Source organism: Gekko japonicus, unplaced genomic scaffold (assembly GCF_001447785.1).
Source record: "Gekko japonicus isolate JY-2015 unplaced genomic scaffold, Gekko_japonicus_V1.1 scaffold18, whole genome shotgun sequence".
Classification (NCBI taxonomy): domain Eukaryota; kingdom Metazoa; phylum Chordata; class Lepidosauria; order Squamata; family Gekkonidae; genus Gekko; species Gekko japonicus.
The window spans coordinates 694,411-713,733 of record NW_015170275.1 but is presented as its reverse complement, the minus strand read 5'-3'; the positions used below and the strand labels follow the sequence as shown (position 1 = coordinate 713,733).

General features: G+C 44.5%; 2 protein-coding genes across 5 annotated transcripts in view; one reads left to right on the top strand and one right to left on the bottom strand.

The window, feature by feature from the left end:
• Window positions 1–5,676, bottom strand: part of BMX (BMX non-receptor tyrosine kinase) — a 27,331-nt gene extending 21,655 nt beyond the window's left edge. The window contains exons 1-4 of the mRNA XM_015417579.1: window positions 5,530–5,676; window positions 5,302–5,406; window positions 2,862–2,943; window positions 2,119–2,238 (exon numbers count right to left, since the gene is read on the bottom strand). Of these exons, the coding sequence (XP_015273065.1) occupies window positions 2,119–2,238; window positions 2,862–2,943; window positions 5,302–5,406; window positions 5,530–5,676 (454 nt within the window). The remainder of the gene's footprint in view (window positions 1–2,118; window positions 2,239–2,861; window positions 2,944–5,301; window positions 5,407–5,529) is intronic.
• A 6,759-nt stretch (window positions 5,677–12,435) lies between these two features.
• Window positions 12,436–19,323, top strand: part of PIR (pirin) — a 41,153-nt gene continuing 34,265 nt past the window's right edge. For 3 of the 4 annotated variants that reach the window (XM_015417601.1, XM_015417605.1, XM_015417604.1), the window contains exons 1-2: window positions 12,436–12,598; window positions 12,944–13,101. In XM_015417601.1, coding sequence (XP_015273087.1) covers window positions 13,006–13,101 — 96 coding nt within the window. In that variant the 5' untranslated portion in view covers window positions 12,436–12,598; window positions 12,944–13,005. Of the gene's footprint in view, window positions 12,599–12,656; window positions 12,717–12,943; window positions 13,102–19,323 lie in introns of those variants that run through there. The other variant, XM_015417603.1, reaches the window with a different exon arrangement.

The following is a 19,323-nucleotide window of genomic DNA, read 5'->3' as shown; positions in this document are numbered from 1 at the left end:
TTTGGAGGGTAGACCCTATGACATTATACCTGCTGAGGCCCCCCCCCCGCCCCCAATGCTGCCCTCTACAGAATCCACCCCCCAAAACTCCAGGTATTTCCCTCCTTAAAGCAGGCAACCCTACTTTCCCCTCAGTGCCTGTTGGTAGGCAACTAAGTTTGGTCCAGTCACCTACTTTGGCCTTTGGGAGAAAACATATTGGGGCAAATCCTGATAGGGTTGCCAACTCCCGATGGGAAATTCCTGGAGATTTGAGGGATGGAGCCTGAAGAGGGTGAGGTTTGAGGAGGGGTGGGACCTCAGACAGGTACAATGCCATAGACTCCACCCTCCAAACCACTCAGTCCCTCATGCCATAGACTCCACCCTCCAAACCAGCCATTTCATCTTGGGTAACAATTGTTGCCAATCTCCAGGTGAGGGCTACAGATCACTCAAAATTACAACTGCTCTTCAGGGAGCAGAGATCAGTTCCTCTGGAGAAAACAGTGGACTCTGTCATTATACCCTGCTGAGGTCACCAAAGCAAAATGACACTGTTTGCCCAAAGCCAGAGCACTCCCCCAGAGCCTCTTTCTAGATCCCGTTGTATTTATTTCCACAACGGGCTTTACTGCTAGTCAACATATAAACCAAATCCAGTATATTACAGATGGCACAAATCACTATATCTTATAGTAAACTAGCCCTGGTACAGATGACAAAAGCAGCTAAACCCAGGCCACTCAGAGACAAGAGAGTTTATTCACCCCTATCTTTTGGTCTTTCTTTCCCAAAATCAATACCCCCCTATAAGTACTATCTTACCATCCTGTGATACTACAGAACCTTCTTCTTCACAAGATTGAATATTATACCCATATTGGTTTTACAGGTGAGATTCTTGAACAGGCCCTATTCCAACAGAATTTGCCTTGTGGCCTTAATAGGATCCTTTCATGTCCTGCTTGAACGTAGGTTTTTTGAAAATAAAAGGGATCATTATATTAAGTGTTTAATTAACCAACCATCCCCTTATACTCCAGAAACCCTGACTCTTTTGCTTAGCAATTGCAAAATATGTTTCTGTCCTTTTAGCCCTTGCATCCAAAGATAAGGAATAAGTATGCTCAAGATTTATGAATCCATGAGCTTCTAAGGGAATAAAAGAAAAAGAAGGACGGTCTCTATCTACTTGTGGGACTCCCCAAGTATGCTGAAAAATATGACAAAAAAAATTTACCAAAAGGAAAAAAAACCCTTCAAAAACTGACCTGATGAGAACTAAATATTTTCCAGGTGAGACACAACACTGAAAGAAGTTGAGTGTCAGTTAAAGGGAGAAAAGGGGAGGAGAAATCAGTCACCTCAAGCCCCTGACAACTTATTCAGTTATGGAGGGAGCAATTTTGGCAGAGTAGGATTTCCAAATCATCTGTCCCTCTAGAAATTCCTCATGGGCCCTCAGCTTTTTGATTTAATAACCATACACTACTTGCTTTGAAATCATGTTTAGGATTGTAGCCAACTTGAAAAGTAAGTGCCATTTAGATCAGTCACTGTGACTCAAGATGAAACTGCATGTTACAAAGCAATCTTGAGGAGACATTCAACAGAGAGGATGGCTGGTTACTTCTTGTACACCTGCCAATTCTCCCACAAAAATGCCTCCCCATATAATTTTACATGTGTTTAAACTGGGTGGAGGAACCAGAAAAGGACCTCCCTGCTCCTGGCAGACACATTTTTGCCAGTATAACATGTCGTTCTGCCCTTACTCCCCAGTATACATGGCTAGCATTGGATGACGAACTTTCCAGGCCGGGGCAGGCTCTCGGGGGTATGGCAAATTCAGGAGGGGTGTGTCACCCCTTGGGCCCCGCGTAGCTATGGCCCCGAGCTGCCATGCCTATGTGCTCCCTCCCTCTTCCCCCTCATGCTCAAAGAGCAACTGGAAGTTTCCTGGCTTGGGAAGCCCTAGGTCAAATGGCCATGATATCTGGACTCAAGCGCCTGGGCAATCTGGAGTTTCTTTCCTCACTACAAAGCAGGATTCTAAACTGGGTATTTTTAAAATTGTATGAAAATGGTAACGTTTACACTATATAAACTTGGCAAAGAAAGGTAATAATGCATTACATGTCTCCCATAAGGTGCATCCAGGAGCTGATTTGCAAGCCTGATCGCAGCACATGAACTTCCCATTGGAAAAGAATCCCTTGTGGTACTTGTTTAGCAAATCCGGGTTGCCTTTTATCTCTGGAAATAAAGAACAGAAAGAAAGAATGCTGAATGCCTTTGCTGCTATAAAACAATAATCTTACAGAGCCACACAAACGCAGGTTTAGGATCAATTCACGCGGCCAATGTGTCATGCTGCAACTATGTACTGAGTGGATCGGTGCAGTGAAAGCTTCACTGCAAATTTTGATCACTGCACACATATTCCTTTGTATATACAAAGCTGACCTCTCTGTTGAAGTCACTGGATCAATCCTGGCATGATGGGAAACTCTACACCTACCATAGCCCTCTTTCAGTCTCAAGAAACACAGGTAGTGGGTCAGGTTTGTAGAACAAACATACCATTCAGCTGTAGCATACAGTCTGCCTCTACAAGTGATTTTACAGTTCAGATCATCAATCCATACATAACACAAAAATTATTTTTGTCTTCAAAATGGTTGCGCTCCTAAGAAAATGGTACAGGATCGCTGAAATCAGAAAGCCTTTCCCCAGTACAATATATCATTTTCTCAAAGTTTTCAATACTAGAATGCATTGCCATCATTTTGCTAGTTCAAACAAGTTAAATTACAGTAATTGTAAAGGCAATATGGTTAATTGTCAAGCATGCCAAAGTCTAACACAACACTTGGTACCTTTATGCAAAGCTTCCAGCCATTGTCTTCGACTCTCTCCATTTGCAGTATAGATGTATAACAGGCCACCTTTGTACACAACCTAAACATTGGAGAAAATTAGCCTGCAATCAACCAGTTGCAAAACAAACAAACAAACAATAATGATACCATAATACCTTACTGTCATGCCAGGTGCTGTGTGGACATTCCCACCCACCCCCGTCTCACCTGAGGTGTGGATGATACAAGCTGTAGTTTAAGCTATTGCCACTCAGATAGGTATAATTTAAGTACATAATGCTGCCTTTATAAAGACAGAATAGAAAAGAGGCAAAGACACAGATAAAGATAAATAATTTATTATATATTAACTTAGCTTCAAGATAAACATATGAAGCAGATGTCCATCAGTGGCTATTCGCCATAATGTATAGATGGAACACTCTGTTTGGGGCAGTGATACTCTGTATTCTTGGTGCTTGGGGGGCCACAGTGGGAGGGCTTCTGGAGTTCTGGCCCTGCTGGTGGACCTCCTGATAGCACCTAGGTTTTGGCCACTGTGTGACACAGAGACCGATTTCCCACAGCCGCTGCTCTGCCCTTGCTCTCCCCTTTCCCCGATTGTATGCATCAGTTTCCTACAATTTGCTGCACGGCTGTAGTTTGACCTGCAGCTTCGCCCAATTTCCCACACGTCTTCTCAAACCTGTTTTTTTGAGGATCCAGAAGATGCGGGCAAAATCGGGTGAAGCTGCGGGTCAAACTGTGGCCACTCAGCAAATAGTGGGAAATTGATGCATACAATCGGAGAAAGGGAAGAGTGAGGGCGGAGCAGCGGCTTGGGGAAAATCAGTCAGAGTGTTGGACTGGATGGGCCATTGGCCTGATCCAACGTGGCTTCCCTTATGTTCTTTTTTTTAAAATTCATATGTGTATGCGTGAGTTTGTGTGCACCCGAAAGCCATGGCGACCTCTGGTGACTAACCCCTAGTGGGGGCTTAGAGGATTTTCAGAGAGGTGGCTGAATAAAGCCTGCCCCCGCCTCCCAACTGCTGGTATTCTAAGGAGGTCTCTCATCCAAGTACTTGCCAGAGTCGACCCTGATTAGCTTCCGAGATCTGACAAGACCAGGCTTGTCTGGGCTATCCAGGTCAAGGCTGGTCTTTTGTTCTTAACAGGGTCGAGCATGTATAGCCCTGAACATTTTGGGGGCTCTGCTACAGGTTATGGTGCCTTCTGTTTATTTGATTGTCCCCCCGCCCTTGGAAATGCAGCCTCTCAGACTGCTTTATCAAAGACTCCACAGCATGAGAGACAGTAACTTTAACCCTTTCTGACACAGCCATTTGTGTACTAGAAAAACCACCCTTGAGGTACTTTTGTTCTTGCTAGAGAAAACTTACCGATACCCTTATTTTTTTCACAATTCGGGTAAAAGCAGCCAAGGGGTAGCTTTGCCCAATGAGAAAATGGCTGGGAAGGAAACTGTTACAGTCCCCCCCCCCCCTAAATCTTCTTCCTCGATAAAGCAATCCCAAAGGTTTTGTTCAGGTTATGGTGTCTTCTGTTTATTTGATTGTCCCCCCGCCCTTGGAAATGCAGCCTCTCAGACTGCTTTATCAAAGACTCCACAGCATGAGAGACAGTAACTTTAACCCTTTCTGACACAGCCATTTGTGTACTAGAAAAACCACCCTTGAGGTACTTTTGTTCTTGCTAGAGAAAACTTACCGATACCCTTATTTTTTTCACAGTTCGGGTAAAAGCAGCCAAGGGGTAGCTTTGCCCAATGAGAAAATGGCTGGGAAAGAAACTTTTACAGTCCCCCCCCCCCCCTAAATCTTCTTCCTCGATAAAACAATCCCAAAGGCTACATTTTCAAAAGAAAAAAAAAATCATAGGTGAAAATAAACACAAAAGAAATCCTAGTGTGTAATTGATCCCTTGAGCTGAGGTTAGAGTTAAATCCCAGAATCTGCTTCTTAACCAGGTGTGGGGATTCAGACTCCCTCCTGCCAGTCACTTGTATTCTCCTTCCCTCCCCATCATCTCTTATCCTTAGCTGCAGCCCATCACCCTTGGTTTACCCACGGTGCAAACACAACAAAGGTGTGGGCACAACATGGTCAAATAACCATTCCAGGAAAAACGGTAATGCCACCTATGAAATTATTTGGCCTAACTGTCATTAAAAAAAAAAATTATCCATGTAGCTATCCAGAAGTATGTGCAAAGGCAAACAAAAAGGCAATCGCACAAAGGTGAAAGCCAAAGGACAGAGAGAAGAGACTGCATAGAAGATGGATTCTGGTTGGAGCCAGGTGTAGGTTCGGGTGTTGTTACATAAAATTCAAGAAAAGCATTATACCCCACCAAACAAAGACTTTCATAAGAATCATAATGGTGATTAATGTTCAGCAAAGACAAATTTGCTACACATTGTTTCATTGGGTACTACCTGAAAGGGATACTGCCTCTCCAGAGGAGCCTGTTCTTCAGGATTTACAGTCTCAACACATCGAATGTTCTTAATTTCAATTGAACCTTTCCTGCTTCCCTTTTTCTGAGAACACAAAGTGAAGCATAGAGTTAGATACTAAAGCTCATAAAAACACACAACTTTTTAATAAGTGGAGTTTCAAAAGAGACCCAAGAGATCCCCTAAAAGCATAAATCACTTTCTCACATCTTTGTCATACTCATAGTATGAGAGGCTTGTTCTTGTCAGAACAAATAGTCGCTCTTTATAATTATTTGGGGATATCTTTTTCTTCTGCTGAGACTTCTTTACCAGCACCTCTTCTAGAATGGGTTTGTTCTCTGTGGTTTCCATCTTTGCTGTTCCTAAAATAATTAGCAAATGTTGACTGGTGGAGGATAAAACTGAGGCAATTTGTAATCAATGTTTAACATGCTGTAAGTTTTGAGTCCTAAACATAACCCTGTTTTATCATATTAAAAACATCAAAAATATTAGTATCTTAACTTGAAATATCACACCTGTAAATAGTATAACCGATTCATTTTCAAGTAAATATGGTTAAGAGTGCAGCCTACTGAAAGTAAATGTAACAAGCAAAATTCCTGCATATCGCCTAGGCTTTGTAGTACAAAACAATGGTCTTGGGCTTAATCCACATATATAACTGGAAATTTCGGCCATCAGTTTGTTCTGCCCTATAAAAGACTGATGCATCACTGTGCACACATAAATACTGAAACTGAATATAACATACTATAGTTTTTACAAACTAAACATTATATTTCTGTATTTTTAAAAAAGAACTTACGTCAATTATTCTTTCCACAGACACAGTGTCTTTCTTCATTGTAGGTTTAAGAGGAAGTATCCGTGTTCTTGTACTGTCTTTTACATATTTAGCAAATACGGAACGTCTATCAGAAATTATTTGCATGCTGTTTATACTACTCCCAATCACTTTTCTGGGAATAAGGCATCTTTGTGTTAGTGAATCCATTAAACAAACAGAAATGTTTCAGTAGTTGAGTTTTACTCTTTGAATTCTGCGAGTTATCCCCCAAAATTGGCTTCATTAAATGTTCCCCAGTTTTGGTTCTTAGGTCAAACATAGCACTGGGAGACAGGAGAATGGATCTCTACAAAATACTTTAATTGTGAAACTCTATGGGCTCCAGATAGGGTTCTAGCAACTGTTGGAAGCTTGGGGGGGGGGGCAAGGACCTGGGGCACCAGCATTACATGCATCATGAAGTCACTTCCCAGAAAAAATGAAAGTGGCATCACATCACTCTAGGAATCACCAAGAACTCTGTGGTAAAACCACAGATTCTTAGAGCCATATGATACTGGCTTTAAAAAAATAATTCCTGGTGCCACTTATAACAGGAGGCCACAAGGACTAGCAAGCAACCCTACCTTCAGAGACAAAGGTAGCAGCAGCAACTGGACAGGGGTGGAAGGAGGAACTGGAAGAGAAGAGGGGGCCGCCCATGCAATCTTCAGCAGATATGCCCTTCTTAGTCCACTGAAGTTATAGAAGGCGTACCTCTGTTTAGGATGAAATTGTGAAAAAGAAATTTGGTCTTGAGATAAAGTATCTGCAGTAATTCTAGCTAATAAAACAGTTTCTGAAATTGGAAGTCTGATTCACTGTAGACTGAATCAGAGATATTATATGAAACAGCCACCATTATTTTTCTCTGTCTGCTGTAATTTTTTCCTGTATTTTTTCTTCGAAGTACCGAAACTTCTTCATGCACTAGTCACATAGGCAATCCCATCCACTCAGAGATCATACAACGTACATGATGATGTTGTGATGCTTTATAGTCCTCAGATTTGTTAACTGCACCCCATCACCGAGCGTAAACACATTGAGATTGAAAGGGATGCTTCCAAAATCACATGCACAAATCACTCAGGGAGCATGGAATGTCATAATGCTACACAGATCAGGATGCCTGGTGATGTCACAGGGGCAAACAAAGCCGATTCACCAAAAGCAAGACATTTTTAAAAACGTTTGTCACGCCCAGGGCTCCCGTCCACTCTGGCCGACCTACCCGGCTTTGGGAGGAGCGCGGGTCGGTGGTGGGAAACCGGGGTTTGTAGCTTTTATGCCTCAGACATGGGCCTGTTCCTTTGGGGTTGCGTCACCCCTTTTCAGGAGACAGAGCCACCAGTGAGTTCAGGCTGTGGAGGTGCCAGGCTTCTCTCTCTCTCTCAGAAGCTCCCCTGACTGTCTCCTTGCCTCTATGCACACACCAAAAATCCACCTCAGCCTTGATCACTTCCCCTTTTATTCCCAACACCCGTCTTGTGCTCCTGCCAACTGCCTGCTCCCTCATCCCAATAGGCTTCTGTGGCTGCTGCTCCTCCGGGTTCCAGCTCATGTCATTGGTTCCCCCGACGCAGCTCCCGCAGTCTCGCTTTCCCCGGTTGACTCCGACCCTCTGGAGCCTGGTCCGCCCGCTTCACCGTGTGCGACAGGTGCTCCATGCTCACTGGTGTCCACTCTTCGTTCAGCTGGGACTTTCCCCGAGTTGCGCCTGCTGCCCGATGTCAGGGTCTCATTTCCTGCAGCTGGGCTCATCTGGGCCATGCCCTCCTCAGCAGGGGTGTGCAGGCCTGTTGCGGCATGGGTCCATGCCGCAGCCCGAACAGCCAGGCGTGTTCAGGCAGTGCCGTCGTCCACTGGGAGCCAGCAGGTAGGTGTGGGCCATGTTTGAGTGGCTCCCTCTTCTTCATCATCTCTGGTGCCTCCCTGAAGACTCCCGGGTGGGGAGCCTGTTCCTCCCTCCGTGTTCCTCCCCTGGGGTTTTCTTGAGGTGGGCTGCCATGTAGCGACAGGCAAGCTGCTGTTCGGGCTTCCCCCATGCAACCGCTTGTGCCCCTGGGGTCTGTTCTCCGCCTCTCTGGCACTTGGGGGTTGGGGTTCCTGGCTCGGGGGGGGGGCGTCTAGTCCCGTGTCGGGACAACGTTCTAAAAATTTCTAACTCTCATAGCTCTGTGAGCCAGGCTGAATTCAATAGACCTCTTAGAGAATTCTAGGATTGCCAACTCTAGTTTGGAAAATTCATGGAGTTTGGGGGTGGTGCCTGTGGAGGGTGGAGTTTAAGGGGCTCAGTAGGGATTAGTGTGGCCATTATATCTATTACTGTCTCCAAGAATTCCATAGAAAAAATGGTGTGGCCTTTATAGTCAACAAGAGAGTAAGAAGAGCAGTAATGGGATACAATCTCAAAAATGACAGAATGATCTCGGTCCGAATCCAAGACAAACCATTCAGCATCACAATAATCCAAGTCTATGCCCCAACCACTGACACAGAAGAGGCTGAAGTGGACCGGTTCTATGAAGACCTACAACACTCCTAGAACTAACACCAAAAAATGGTGTCCTCATCATCGTAGGGGACTGGAATGCTAAAGTAGGAAGTCAAAAGGTGTCAAGCCCTGCGTGGGCTGGAGGGGTGGTTGGGTGAAGGGATGAGTCCAGGACGGGTTGGAGTGCTGGGTGGCAGGAGTCATCTCAGAATTCACCCGGGGAATTCTCAGAATTCACCCGGGGAGGTTACCTCCCCTTCCCCGTCGGCGGCGGTCTCTTGGCAGACGTGTGTGAGTGGCTAAAGGTTTCACTCGGGTCTCCCTCCTTACGTCTTCATGCCAGGATTCCACAATCCTCCTAGGCTTCTCTCTTTCTGCCTTTTATTACTCCCGCTCCATCCTCTTGGCCCACCGCCCATGCCTTAAAGTAACAGAGCCAGGGGGTTACAGCCAGAGATTCCTGGTCCCACTGTGAATTACCCTCACCGTTCCCTTTCTCGGTCTGCACCCTGTTGGGCGGCCCAGCTGACACTCCTTCCGTGCCCCCCTCCCTTCGTTGGGGGACAGCCTCGGCAGGGCTGGTAGAGGAGGGTCCCAGGTCCCTCAGGGAAGCCCTGCAGTGGTTTGCTGACTGGTTGACGTCAGAACTTGCGCATCCCTGGGACCGCGCTTCCTGTGGAGTCTGGAGGGACCCGGGGGTGCCCTCCTGACAAAAGGTAACTGGGATAATGGACAAGTTTGGCCTTGGAGAACAAAATGAAGCTGGGCAAAGGCTAACAGAGTTTTGTCAAGAAAACATGCTGGTCATAGTGAACACCCTCTTCCAACAACCTACACATGGTCATCACCAGATGGGCAACACCGAAATCAGATTGATTATATCATTTGCAGTCAAAGGTGGAGAAGCTCTATAAAGTCAGTAAAAACAAGATCTGGAGCCGACTGTGGCTCAGGTCATGAGCTACTCATTGCAAAATTCAGAGTTAAACTGAAGACAGTTGGGAAAACCAGTAGGCTATTCAGGTTTGACTTAGTTCACATCCCTGATGAAAATACAGTGGAGGTGAAGAATAGGTTTAAGGGACTAGATTTGATAGACAGAATGCCTGAAGAACTATGGATGGAGGTTCATGACATTGTACAGGAGGCAGCAATCAGCACCATCCCAAAGAAAAATAAATGCAAGAAAGCAAAGTGGCTGTCTGATGAGGCTTTACAAAGAAGGAAAGGTGAAAAGGTAAGGTAAGGTAAGGTAAGATTTACCCAACTGAATGCAGATTTCCAGAGAATAGCAAGGAGAGATAAGGAGGCTTTCCTAAATGAACAATGTGAAGTAATAGAAGAAAACAATAGAATGGGAAGGACTAGAGAGCTCTTCAAGAAAATTGGAGAAATCAAGGGAACATTTCGTGCAAAGCTGGCCATGATAAAGGACAAAAACAGTAAGGAGCCTAACAGAAGCAGAAGAGATTAGGAAGAGATGGCAAGAATACACAGAGGAACTACATAAAAAGGACCTCAATGTCATTGACAACCACGACGGTGTGATCACTGACACAAACAAAGCTAGTGGAGGTGATGGCATCCCAGCTGAGCTATTCAAAGTCTTAAAAGATGATGCTGTTAAAGTGCTGCACTCAATTTGCCAGCAAATTTGGGAAATGCAACAGTGGCCACAGGATTGGAAAAGGTCAGTTTACATTCCAATCCCCAAAAAGGCCAATGCCAAGGAATGTTCAAACTATTGCACAATTCCACTCATTTCACACGGTCATGCTCAAGATCCTTCAAGCTAGGCTTCAGCAGTATGTGGATAGAGAACTGCCAGAAGTACAAGCTGGGTTTCGAAGAGGTAGAGGAACTAGAGATCAAATTGCCAACATTCGCTGGATTATGGAGAAAGCAAGGGGATACCAGAAAAACGTCTACTTCTGCTTCACTGACTACACTAAAGCCTTTGACTGTGTGGATCACAACAAGCTGTGACATGTCCTTAAAGAGATGGGAGTACCAGACCCCCTCACGTGTTTCCTGAGACACTTATATAAGGGTCAAGATGCAACAGTTGGAACTGAATATGGAACAACTGATTGGTTTAGCATAGGAAAAGGAGTATGACAAGTTTGTATATTGTCACCCCGCTTATTTAATTTATATGCAGAGTACATCATGTGAAATGCTGGCCTGGTGAATCACAAGCCGGAATTAAAATTGCTGGGGAAAACATCAACAACCTAAGTTACTGATGTATACTGTTGGTTGTGCTTTGATTTATTTTGTGTTGTTATGGCCAATGGCTAGGACAATAAACTAAACTTGACATCAACAACCTCAGATATGCAGACGATACCACTCTAATGGCAGAAAGTGAAAAGGACCTGAAAAGCCTCTTGCTTAGAGTGAAAGAGGAGAGCACAAAAGTTGGCTTGAAACTCAACATCAAAAAAACTACAACCATGGCATCTGGCCCCATTGCTCCTTGGCAAATAGAAGGGGAAGTCATGGAAACAGTGACAAATTCCTGGGATCCAAGATCATGGCAGATGGTGACTGCAGCCATGAAATCAAGACGCCTGCTCCTTGGGAGGAAATCTATGGCAAACCTAGACAGCATAATAAAAAGTAGAGACATCATCCTGCCAACAAAAGTCCATATGGTCAAAGCAATGGTATTCCCCGTAGTAATGTATGGCTGAGAGAGTTGAACCATAAGGAAGGCTGAATGCCGAAGAATAGATGCTTTTGAATTATGGTGCTGGAGAAGACTCTTGAGAGTCCCTTGGACTGCAAGGAGCTCAAATCAGTCAATCCTAAAAGAAACCAACCCTGACTGTTCCCTGGAAGGCCAGATACTGAAGCTGAAGTTCAAATACTTTGGCCACCAGATGAGAAGGGAGCACTCACTGGAGAAGACCCTGATGCTTGGAAAGATTGAAGATAAAAGAAGGGGACTGCAAAGGATGAGATGGTTAGGCAGTGTTATCGATGCAAGGAGCATGAGATTAAGCTAACTCCGGAGGACGACAGAGGACAGGAGGGCCTGGTGTGATGTGGTCCATGGGGTCGCGAAGAGTCGGACTCGACTGTGAGAATGAACAACAAGAACGGGGATTAGTTGCCACCTTCAGAAGTTGCCATTTCCTCTCTGTGGCCTGGAGATCATTTGTAATTCTAAAAGAACTCCAGGCCTCACCTGGAGGCTGCCATCTCTAACCCTTCTAAACCTTGAACTAAGTTTTGGTGTAAGTACCTCAATATATAAACATTTTTTTTGTTTTTATAGCATTGCATTCTCAACTCCAAAGCTATCCACTTTTTTCTCTGATACAATGTATTATATATATAAATTTTATTAAAATACTTTAAATACCACCTCACTCCACCAAACTAAAAATTCCACCTGCTGGGGGAGTGAGGCGTTCTTGTGAATGCATTCCCATTTCCGAAGTTACTTTTAACAGATTTCTGGTTTCATCTGTTACTTTATAGCCCCTCCCCCCGCAGTCTGTTTATCGAATGCATGCAATCCTAAGAGTGCTATATAAATACGCCCCAGCGCCGCTTTTTTCTTATGCATCTTGCTGAAAAAAAGATGACAGCGAACAGCTGAGGATGACGAAGGCGGCGTTAAAGCAAAACACCCGGCCGCTGCATAAGCGAAGAGGCATCCTGCCTCGCCTTTCCTGGCTAGATCCCGCCCTCTCAAAGTTTTTTTCTTGAGCACATCCAATGAGGGAGCTGCTCGTGTTTGTCATTCTACACTTAGGATGTGAATAGGGAGGTCCGAAATGCTCGATCTCGCGTACCGGCCCTTGCATTTGTTATGGAAGCCCCGGGTTTGCCGTTTGTTGGTCCCGCCCCCACGGGGGTAGGATAGTTTTAATACCTTTTTTTTGCAAGCCTCCTTGTAGCTTTCCCTGCGTCATCCTAAATAAATTTACTCCGAAGTAAGTTCCACTACGTTTCGTGCCGTCTTTCCCCTGCATAAAAATCTTGGCAAGTCTTTGCTGAGTCATGCTGAATTTGTTTTTTTACTCAGGGCGTCAGACAGCAGCACTCCTCAAGGTTGCGCATAATTAGAAGTTAGGGGGCAGTGGTGGAGAGAGGGGAGCCCTGTGGGACCATTCATGTGCCATAGGGAAGCACGGCGGGTGGGGTGCAAACCAGCTTCCCTTTGACATGTTTATAAACAGAAGCGTCATAAATTGCTAGGTGGTTCCCCACCCCTCCTTTCCCCAGATCCATTCCCTTAGCGGCTTTGTTTACTAAAGGACTGGCTGGTTTCTTTTCAGGCTCTTGTAGTTCACGCAGATTCGTGAGGGCTCCAGGCTTCACTTCTCTTTTCCCGGGAAGAATGGCTGCAGTGAGGAGAGTAATCAAAACTGTGCTCAGCAAGGAACAATCCGAAGGGGTCGGGGCTCGAGTGCGCAGAAGCATTGGGAGGCCGGAGGTAAGTTGCTGATACTGGCCGATCCGAGCGTCCTGTGTTTAGTGGATCTCTTCTGTCTGGAGTGCTTGGTGGTGGTTCTCAAGTAAATTCTGTCCCAGGTGGTCTGATATGTACTGGTAGCTGAACAAAATCCGAGTCCAGTGGCACCTTTAAGACCAAGGAAGTTTTATTCAAAGTATAACTGTGTGCACACACAGTTCTTCAGATACAATGAAATGGAAGTGACCAGTCCATAAATATAGGTAGAGGCTTAGCAGTAAATCAGCATACAGTGTAATGAAAATGAAGATGCTTAACAGGTTCAAGGACCAAACAGGAATAACAAGCTTACTTTATATGTTCACCGTTTGTTTGGGTTTAATTCTGGGGGGAAACATAATGAAACAAGTAAATATATCAAAATTGGAGATTGATCTGTAAATGTATCCTTTTAAATTGTGGAAAGCTGAGCGTAATCAACTGAGACCCTGTTGTTATGCTCCATCCATCTCATCTCAAGCATGGAGGTAACTAACAACATCCTTTTCTTTAAGGTGGGGTGTCTGGTTGTGCAGTGTTCTGTCTCCTCTGTCACCAGACCAGAGAAATACATTCCAGTTTACCATTTCAAATGACATTCCACTATTAATTGCATTAAGGTAAAGGTTCCCTTGCTCGAAAGCCAGTTGAATCCGACTATAGGGTTGCGGTGCTCATCTCCGTTTCAAAGCCGAAGAGCCAGCGCTGTCCGAATACATTTCCGTGGTCATATGGCTGGCATGACTAAACACCAAGGTGCATGAAACCCTCTTACCTTCCCACCGAAGTGGTACCTATTTATCTACTTGCAATTTCTTGCTTTCGAACTGCTAGGTTGGCAGGAGCTGGAACTAGAGACGGAAGCTCACTCTGTCATGCAGCACACTCGGGTCTCGAATTGCTGAACTACTGACCTTCCACAGCCTGCAGTTCAGCGTCTTAATCACTTGAGCCACTGCAGCTCCATTGCATTACATTACACTAAAATAAAGAGGCTGCATAGCCTTTCTTGCTGAGTACACAGATGTAAATACTGGCAGCTGTAAGGAAAACGTCCACATGCAGAGCTTCTCTTACAGTATAACTAATGCCAAAGCGTAGAATAAAAATAAAATAAATAAAATAAAATAAAATAAAATAAAAAAGCAACCCAGGCTAGCAGTCATAAGTTTCAAGCTCTCCCACAACAGGTGTTTGGGTCCATAGGCAGTCCTTATGGAAGACCCCTTTTGCTAGAAAAGTGGTCCTAACGTTCCAAAGAAAGGGGGGGCTGCTCTTATAGTCACAACAGTCTCCCAGCTTCATAGCTAAGTGACTGGGAGGAAGCCTACGTCTAGAACCTGTAGATGATGAATCCCTCAAGAAAAGGGTCAAACCTACGAATTCATGTGCAGCATTGATAACATTGTACACAGCGGGCTTATGTTTGGCAAACAGGCCTTGTGAAATGGCATGGGAAGGAAGGGACTTGGAAAGGGAGGCATAAAAGCCACACAGAAGGGTCACAATAAGCAATCTTCTGAGTGGCTCACTGGGAACAAACATGGTGTTTGCAAAAAGGCCTGCTCAGGGAACTGGAAAGGCATCTTCTACAAGGCAGATCCTGTTTTTTAGGGGTCTCTTCGGTAACTGTGACTTCATATTTCAAAGGGGAGAGCCAGAATAGAACCAACATCGTTCACAGCACTAATTACACACTTCATCATATTATTGTTTATTATGAATAAAATTCCCCCCCCCCATCTTTCTGCCCCTGTAGGGCCACCAAGGTGGCTAGGAATTAAAACATACAAATTAAAATCTCATCTTAAAAACCATTAAAACCAAAACCCATTATTAAAACAAAGATGAACCCAGAGCTTAAAGTAAGTACAAAAAGATAAAAACAACAGTTGAAATGTTGGGTAGAAAGGAGGGATTCCTTAGGGAATGCCAAGTGAAACAAAGTTTTCACCCGCTGGTGGAAGAGAGCAACAGAATGAGACATGCAAATCTGCTTGGGGAGTTCTAGAGTTTTGGTGCCACTGCTGAGAAGGCCCTCTCCTGGCTTGCTACCCTCTTAATCTCAGAAGGTGGGAGCACCCAAAGCAGGCCCTTTAGAAGTGACCATAGTGGTTGGGTAAATTCATAAGAGATTAGGCAGTTCTTTGAATGTGAAGACCCGCACCTTGAATTGTACCTGGAAAGAAATTAGAGCCGGTATGGATGAGCCAAGACTAAAGTGATATGGTCTTTAAGACCCACTCCAGTCAACAGCCTGACTGCAGCGTTCTGCACCAATTGAAACTTCCGAACACTTTTTAAGGGCAGCCTCACATAGAATGCATTACAGTAACCTCTGTCTCCCACAAAATGACACATGTTTTCCCACTGCGGCCTCCTGTAAATGGGATAATCCCAGTTATAGCACCTAGTACCAAAAGGGGTCTCATGTGGAACTGGTAAATCCCACACAGGCAGTCAAGAGGCTGCAGGTTCAACCTCTGGTAATGGACTCTCAAGACAGGGAAGAGATGTGTGCATACATTTCAAGGCAGTGTGCCATTGTAGCCAGAGTGAATGGAGCAAAGTCCTCATTCAGGTACTGTTCTCACACCAGTTAGATTCTAGGATCTTTATCCTTTTCCCCGTTCCCTTCACCCATGATTTCCCTCTCTTCCTTCATTGATTTTTCATACTTCATTATTTATATAAATTGTATTAAAAAGTTCCCTTTATGCATGCTATATCATAGCACAAGTAACTGGGTGTCTGTGGGCAGAGGGAGAGGTTAGAACAGCTGTTGAAGCCTGCACCTCACCTTTACAGGTGGTCTGGTAGTTGACTGTGCAGGAGTTGGAGAATTTCAGGTGGGCTATTTAGTGGAGAACCCTCTCATGCCCCTCCCTTTTTGTGTGTTCCATCCTGAAGATGACTGGGAAGTTATTAACAGTGGCGGGAAAGGTCCCTGTCTGCTATCTGGAACGGTCAGCTGAAAGTACCTAAGCAGTTGGTTTATATAACAAGTTTGAAGCAGCACTGAGAGCTGGGATTGCCATCCTTTGAGTTCATGCAAAGTACCCGTATTTCTGAGAGAACTACAGAACACAGATTGTTAGCCGAATTGCTTTATTTACAGCAACTGGCAACTTATAAATGGGTTCTTGCCAATTTATACCAAGGTCCTGTTCCCACCAAGGGTTACCAGTAAAGGATTCGAGTCGGTTGTCTTTTACTTAAAAATATATTTCATACAAAATACTGATGCGCTCACACATTCAAACAAGTTCCTTAGAATTACAGTATTAAAATAAGGACGGTTGCATTAGCAGGTAGGGGTGATGGTGGGCGATACTTCTCTGTCTTGCAGCTTGGTTGTTCCAATGAAGAATGGAGGGGAAGAAATGGAAAACAAAGGGAGTTCACACACGACTAGAACCAGCCAGAATGTGTGGGTCTCCTGACTGCAGATCAAGAGATCAAAGTAGAGGCAGGGGTTTTGGGATAGCACGTGGGACTCAAGGGGAGTAAAAGCAGATAGGGGATGTTGCAGGGGAGATGCTATCCGGCCAGGTAGGAGGGGTCAGGTAACTGGTCCCTTCCTTTTATAGTGGGTCCAAGAGATGGGTGGTTACTGTGCCAACCTCTTGATCCACCTACCTGTTAGTCCGTCCTATTGGTTGCATATGGGAAGGGGAAGTTACCTAATAGGGGTGGTCAATATTGTCATCTAAAACCTTACTCAAAGTACGGCAACTGGACAGGTGTGAAATCCAGGCGTCAGGAAACTTCTGATGAAGCTGGCCATTCTATTGATAACTAAATGTCCATTTGGCAGGAAATACCAATGCAGGAACAAAGCAAGTGATGGGTAGTACGTGATTACAAACAGTTCAGCAATGGGGGCTGTCTCTTCTCAGAGTTGTTGTTATTGCTCACAATAATAGAGGTGTGTGCTTCTTCACCAGGCTGGTAACTGTATAGCTGAAACCTTATTCACGTGTAAGGTATGTGCAGGCACCTTCTATGTGTGGTATCACAACAGGTGACTTAAAGTGTACGGTTCTCTGAGTCTATGTGTGTGTGTGCACAGTCCATTGTGTGTAGCTATAAATAGTCCATAAAGCAAATATCAAGCTCATTCTCTAACAAGATAAGCAGCAGGTGAACAGGTGTAACTATGTCTCCATGCAGGGTATGACTCCACCTGTTCGTTGCATAGTCTCTGTGCACACTGGAATTCTACAGGCCAAAATGCAAGCAGAGGTAGCTAGCTGTGCACTAGCTGCTTTTGCTGTCATAGTCTCTTGTGATCTGCGTAGCATGGAAGCTGGGGAACATCCTTGTCTCTTAATGTATTGTAGCAATGTGGGGGATCAGGATAAATGAGCTTCAGAAACTATGACATATTACTTATGTGCTTCAGAGTTCATGTGCAAGTATTTGAGAGGGAGTTCAGCCATCTATGTCTATTTCACAGGTAATGGCCTGTGCTCTCCAATGCTCTCCAATGGACAGCTCCACCAGGGGTCTACATCTGAGATTCACTTTATTTGTGGCATTTGTATGGTGATACCGCTTTTCATCCCAAAGGCACCCTAAGTGGCTCGCAGACAGATAAGCTGTAAATTAACAAATGAAATGAAATAGACAGATTCTTTTTTAATAAGAATTTCTATTTTATATCAGACAAACAATAAACAAACAAACATAAATACATACAAATTTGGGGGTTCCAGTACATCTTTGTTACATCTATTATGTTACCTCCTCCATTGTCTAAAATAGACAGATTCTGAGCTGATCCCGATGGATGACCCTGTGACCCAAGAGCCCTTTGGCTCACTCCTTTGCCCTTGTGCAGGCTTTAAGTACCTGGAAGGAGAAGAAGACAAACTTAGCTACCAGCAGGATCTCCCTCACTTCCCCTCCTCCAGTTTTGGGGAAATCATGTCATAATGAATTATGTACTTACCCATACAATGTAGGGCATTATGGTGGAGTTCTGTGGGCATCTCTCCCCCCCCCCCTGTTTGACTTCAGTCCTTCAAGGAAGAATAAATTGTGAGTGTGCGTAACTGGATTGCAAGTCCTGGCATTCACCAACCAAGGTGCTGCTTCACTGCCCCCCATTGCTTGCACCGTTATGAGATGGGAGCTTTCCTGCTGGAGGAAGGCGGCAGTATTTCAGTAGTGCCTTTACTACAAAGTTGCCTGCATTATTTGCATGTGCACTGACACTCTCCATTGAGGAAAGGGATGTATTCAGTGATAAGACTATTTTTCCTAGCTGCTGGGGGAAAGCCACTCTGTAGGCATGGGTGTTTGGATGTTCTGCACACCCATCTGATAATTTTTTGGGGGTAAGGGAGGGAACATGTGCAGCAGGCCTTTTTAAAGTTGTAAACAAACACACACATGCTTTTTTGTGCCTAGTGTCTTTTTCTTGCAAGCCCAATATTGGGAGTAGAGTTAGGGTTCCTGATGGTAGGGAAACTCTTAAGGGATTTTGGTAAGAAAAGCTGTCAGGACCTGCCCTTCCTGTATTTGTTTTTATCCTTGGCCACTCATGGAAAGTGCTTTCTTCCTATCTAATTGTTGGATGATAGTGAGATATTGAAAAAATGGTATTTAGCAGAGATAAGATAGTCCAGCAGAGCCAAAGTAAAATAATTCAGACTGAGAGTCCATGTGTGATTAAAATATAAAGTTTTTACTAAATTCTAGCATGGGAAGGCTAACTGGGATGAAAATAACAAAAGAGCATAATTGGCTACATCCTTACTCTACAAAGACAAAACTAGAAGAGAGAGATTATGGCTGCTCTTCTTCTTGAGAACACCAAACAAAGACGGGAAGAGAAGCCATAAAATGGTAATACACCTTGACACTTTAGTCCCAGTCAAATCCCTAGATCAGGGAGAAAATTCCCGGGCAATCCACATCTAAAGAACATTGGTTACATGAGAAACATGTGACTTCCTGTGAATAACATAAACAAACATTTAACCCCAGATATACGGAGTGTTTTCAACTTGTAATACCCAACACTAATGTGCCTTGAAGTGTGATAGGTGCAGTGTCATGGTTGGCTGCAGTTGGACTAGCCTCCACCGTGGATGTGGAGGCGAGAGGGAAACTGTTGCTTAGCAGCCTCCCTTTACTTCAGTGGGCGTTTCTGACTCAGGCCGCAACTTTTGCAGACGTAACATTCCAGCTTGGCTC